The sequence below is a fragment of the Vollenhovia emeryi genome, unplaced genomic scaffold (genome assembly GCF_000949405.1).
Source record: "Vollenhovia emeryi isolate VEMERY1.0 unplaced genomic scaffold, V.emery_V1.0 DF939149.1, whole genome shotgun sequence".
In the NCBI taxonomy this organism is placed as follows: Eukaryota; Metazoa; Arthropoda; class Insecta; order Hymenoptera; family Formicidae; genus Vollenhovia; species Vollenhovia emeryi.
Genome location: NW_011967217.1, coordinates 1,754,916 through 1,757,501, shown reverse-complemented (window position 1 = coordinate 1,757,501; position 2,586 = coordinate 1,754,916). Strand labels below are relative to the sequence as shown.

The 2,586-nt window shown below is 34.4% G+C and overlaps 1 protein-coding gene across 4 annotated transcripts in view; it reads left to right on the top strand.

Annotated features, from left to right (window-relative positions):
• The first annotated feature begins 343 nt into the window (after positions 1-343).
• LOC105565793 overlaps positions 344-2,586 on the top strand; it is a 5,043-nt gene continuing 2,800 nt past the window's right edge. The window contains exons 1-4 of one of the 4 annotated variants that reach the window (XM_012019280.1): positions 344-517; positions 817-928; positions 1,797-1,994; positions 2,320-2,424. In XM_012019280.1, coding sequence (XP_011874670.1) covers positions 821-928; positions 1,797-1,994; positions 2,320-2,424 — 411 coding nt within the window. In that variant the 5' untranslated portion in view covers positions 344-517; positions 817-820. Of the gene's footprint in view, positions 522-760; positions 929-1,796; positions 1,995-2,319; positions 2,425-2,586 lie in introns of all 4 variants that reach the window. The other 3 variants (XM_012019278.1, XM_012019279.1, XM_012019277.1) reach the window with 3 other exon arrangements.

The window sequence follows — 2,586 nt, the reverse complement described above, 5'->3', positions numbered from 1 at the left end:
TTAGTCTTTAATCCTTTCAAGTTCTTTTACTATCCAAATTTATCCTTGCACAAATTTGATCCAAACGAAGTGATAACAACTAATATAGGCTTTAATTAAGCTTTCCTTCTCTTCAAGTGCTTATCAGCGGCCTTTTGTCTTCCGGATTTTCCTTCGAAATCATCTCACGGAAATGGGCGATGACATATATGCCACTCAACAATACGTAAAAATATCCTAATTTTTTTGTACTGTCAGTTTAGTCGTGGTAAGAGAGCATTGCTCGCGCAGAGTTATGTGAACGTAAAGCTACAATATAATATAGCGCTATAAAAGCTAGATCACATACGTGAGTTTTCCTACTCGCGAAGACTGCGAGAGCTATCAGTCGTATGTCGATCGTTATCGGCACGTGCAATTTTTGGATAAGAGATATCGGTTGTGCGAGTGGTGACGCGTTTAATATCACGATTGTGCTCCATTCGCAATATTCTTCACCCGTGATCCCTCATCGACGCTGAGTGTCGAAAAAAATCAAGTAAGTGCGTATCATTGAATTTACCTCCTTCCATTCAAAGCGAGTAACGCAAACTCCAAATAAACGAACCTTTCAAGTAGAAGTAGCAATTCTATTTCAAAGGATTTCCAGAATGGTTTATATGCATAATATTGATTAAGGGAAATGTTAGCCCTCTCTTTTTCCCTCACGTAACAATACCCGAATTTAAATCCTAGTTGAAATAATATTTTATTAAGTGCAATATTCTGTACCATAATCCAGAGCAAGTAATAGAAAAACGGAAGAACAAGATAAAGCATCTTTATTCTTTACGACAGAGACATGGCAACTACTGAAACGTGCAAGACTAAGTCGACCAAGAGTACAGGTCGCAGAAATGTTCCCATAATCCATGTTCGAGGAACACATTACGAGATCGGCTTCGACATTGTAAGAATTAGACAATATTTATCCAATCAAGAGATGATAATGTTTATTTGACGACGATATAGATTTTGTGAATGCACAATGCCTTTCTCCAAAGGAAGTGTTTTGTCTCTCCTTAAGATTTTTTGGAGTTCGAGAATCATAAGCGTTTGATTTCATTTTTGAAATGTTTGAAAGATCTCGAGAATAAAGTAGTTTCGAATTTTCTATTAATGTATAATAATTATCTCATTATTTACAACAATTTCTCCTGCATATAACAGTTTTTTCTACATATTATATAATAATTGCCTTACTTTAATATTTTTAATAATAAGTCATTTTAATAAAGTCAGTGTAATAATTATCGCATTTTAATTGAGCAAATAGATATTTTTATTCACTTGATTTCTTTTGATCATTTTGAGTGATATCAGTCAAGCACGTTCTTATTATAAATATTATTTTCGTTTTTCTGCATCTATTAAATAAAATGGTGTTAATGAGAAAGAAATACTTGTTAGCGACCAGTGTAATTTATAGTGACACTTGCGTTGGCAAAGCACATGTGTAAATTATGCTCAACAGTACAGCTTGCAACACAGTTTTCTCGTATCTAATCCGGAGGAACGAATTTCGATATATCGCACGCAATTTAAGAAGGTGCATAACTAATCTGATCGGTGCAAGTGCTAGGCCACATGACATGGATGGAGGGATAATAAGAAAAGGAGACCGGTCATTGGTGTGGCATTCATCCGGATTAAATTCTTGTTGTTCTACATAAAGTTATCACGCGGCGTCGGTCAATGTATCGCGTTGTGAGCGTTTGATTAATTCTTACATTCACAAAGTACAGTCTCTAAGTTTTGAGTTTTTTTTTCTGCATTAGGGACATACTTTCGCCAAAATGATCCAAGATTTTGTGGATGTCCATCCATCGCTGAACGAGGTCTACTTGCCGCTGTTCGCGACTGAGCAGGGTAAGAAGATTTATAATGAAACTCTTGACACGGTAAAGAAACAATTTCCACAGTATTTGAAGGAAATAGAGGGAACGGCGGATGGTGCAAATGTGCCATTCTACAAGGTATGTGCACAAAATTGAATACAAAAAGAAATGGAAGAATGTTAATTATATCATCAAAGGTATAAATAATTAATTATTAATAGGAAAGACTAATAGAGATACAAAATTAAAATTTATTATTTCTCCCATCTTTAATAAAAAAAACCTTCAATAATCAAATCAATTCTTTCTTGAATTTTGCAAATTTCTCTCAGTTTTCTTATGCACAAGAATAAATAGTATTGAAATAATAAAATAAAAATAAATAAAAATTAAATATTTGGATAAGAATGTTGGTTTGTAGGATTTTGAAATAAAACTAAGGCATGCAACACGATTGTTTCAGCTGTTTCTAATGCATCTGGACGACATTATTACGAACGTTACCGGAAAACAAAGAAATGAACTTCCAGTCGGTTGTTCAACCATTATCTGCAACCAACCGGGACATGTAAGTGTGATAAGACGTCAAATTAAATTATAGTACGTCTTATTACATATAATAAGTACTCTTTTTGAGGCGGGATATGCGCCATAAAACTTTCCGTTAAAACTCGTCGAGAACTGCCTAGAACTCCAATCAGAACTACTCGGAACTCTGAAAAATTTTTCG